The sequence below is a fragment of the Buceros rhinoceros genome, unplaced genomic scaffold (assembly GCF_000710305.1).
Source record: "Buceros rhinoceros silvestris isolate BGI_N320 unplaced genomic scaffold, ASM71030v1 scaffold36464, whole genome shotgun sequence".
Taxonomy (NCBI): Eukaryota; Metazoa; Chordata; class Aves; order Bucerotiformes; family Bucerotidae; genus Buceros; species Buceros rhinoceros.
Window position 1 is genome coordinate 3,057 of NW_010408223.1, and position 213 is coordinate 3,269.

The 213-nt window shown below is 68.1% G+C and overlaps 1 protein-coding gene across 1 annotated transcript in view; it reads left to right on the forward strand.

Moving 5' to 3' along the window:
* The window catches only part of CSF1 (colony stimulating factor 1 (macrophage)), a gene marked incomplete at both ends in the record, with an annotated part of 2,607 nt that extends 2,403 nt beyond the window's left edge, over positions 1–204 (forward strand). Inside the window, one exon of the mRNA XM_010134800.1 lies at positions 1–204. This exon is cut by the window's left edge and continues 10 nt beyond it. Coding sequence (XP_010133102.1) covers positions 1–204 — 204 coding nt within the window.
* Positions 205–213: the final 9 nt, after the last annotated feature.

Consider the following 213-nt stretch of genomic DNA (forward strand, 5'->3'; position numbering starts at 1 on the left):
GTGACACCCGCTAGCACCCGGGTCCCTTACAGCCTCCTCCATGCCACCCTCGCTGACATAGACACCCCGTCTCAGCCCCCCAGTAGCATGGACAGTGGCTCGGGGACCGAGGAGGTCCTGGGTGCCGGGGTAGGTGACATGGTGTTGCTGCTGTCCCCCGCCGTGCAGCAGACAGCTCCAGCCGCCAGCGCCGAAGCCCTCCTGGCTCCGGCA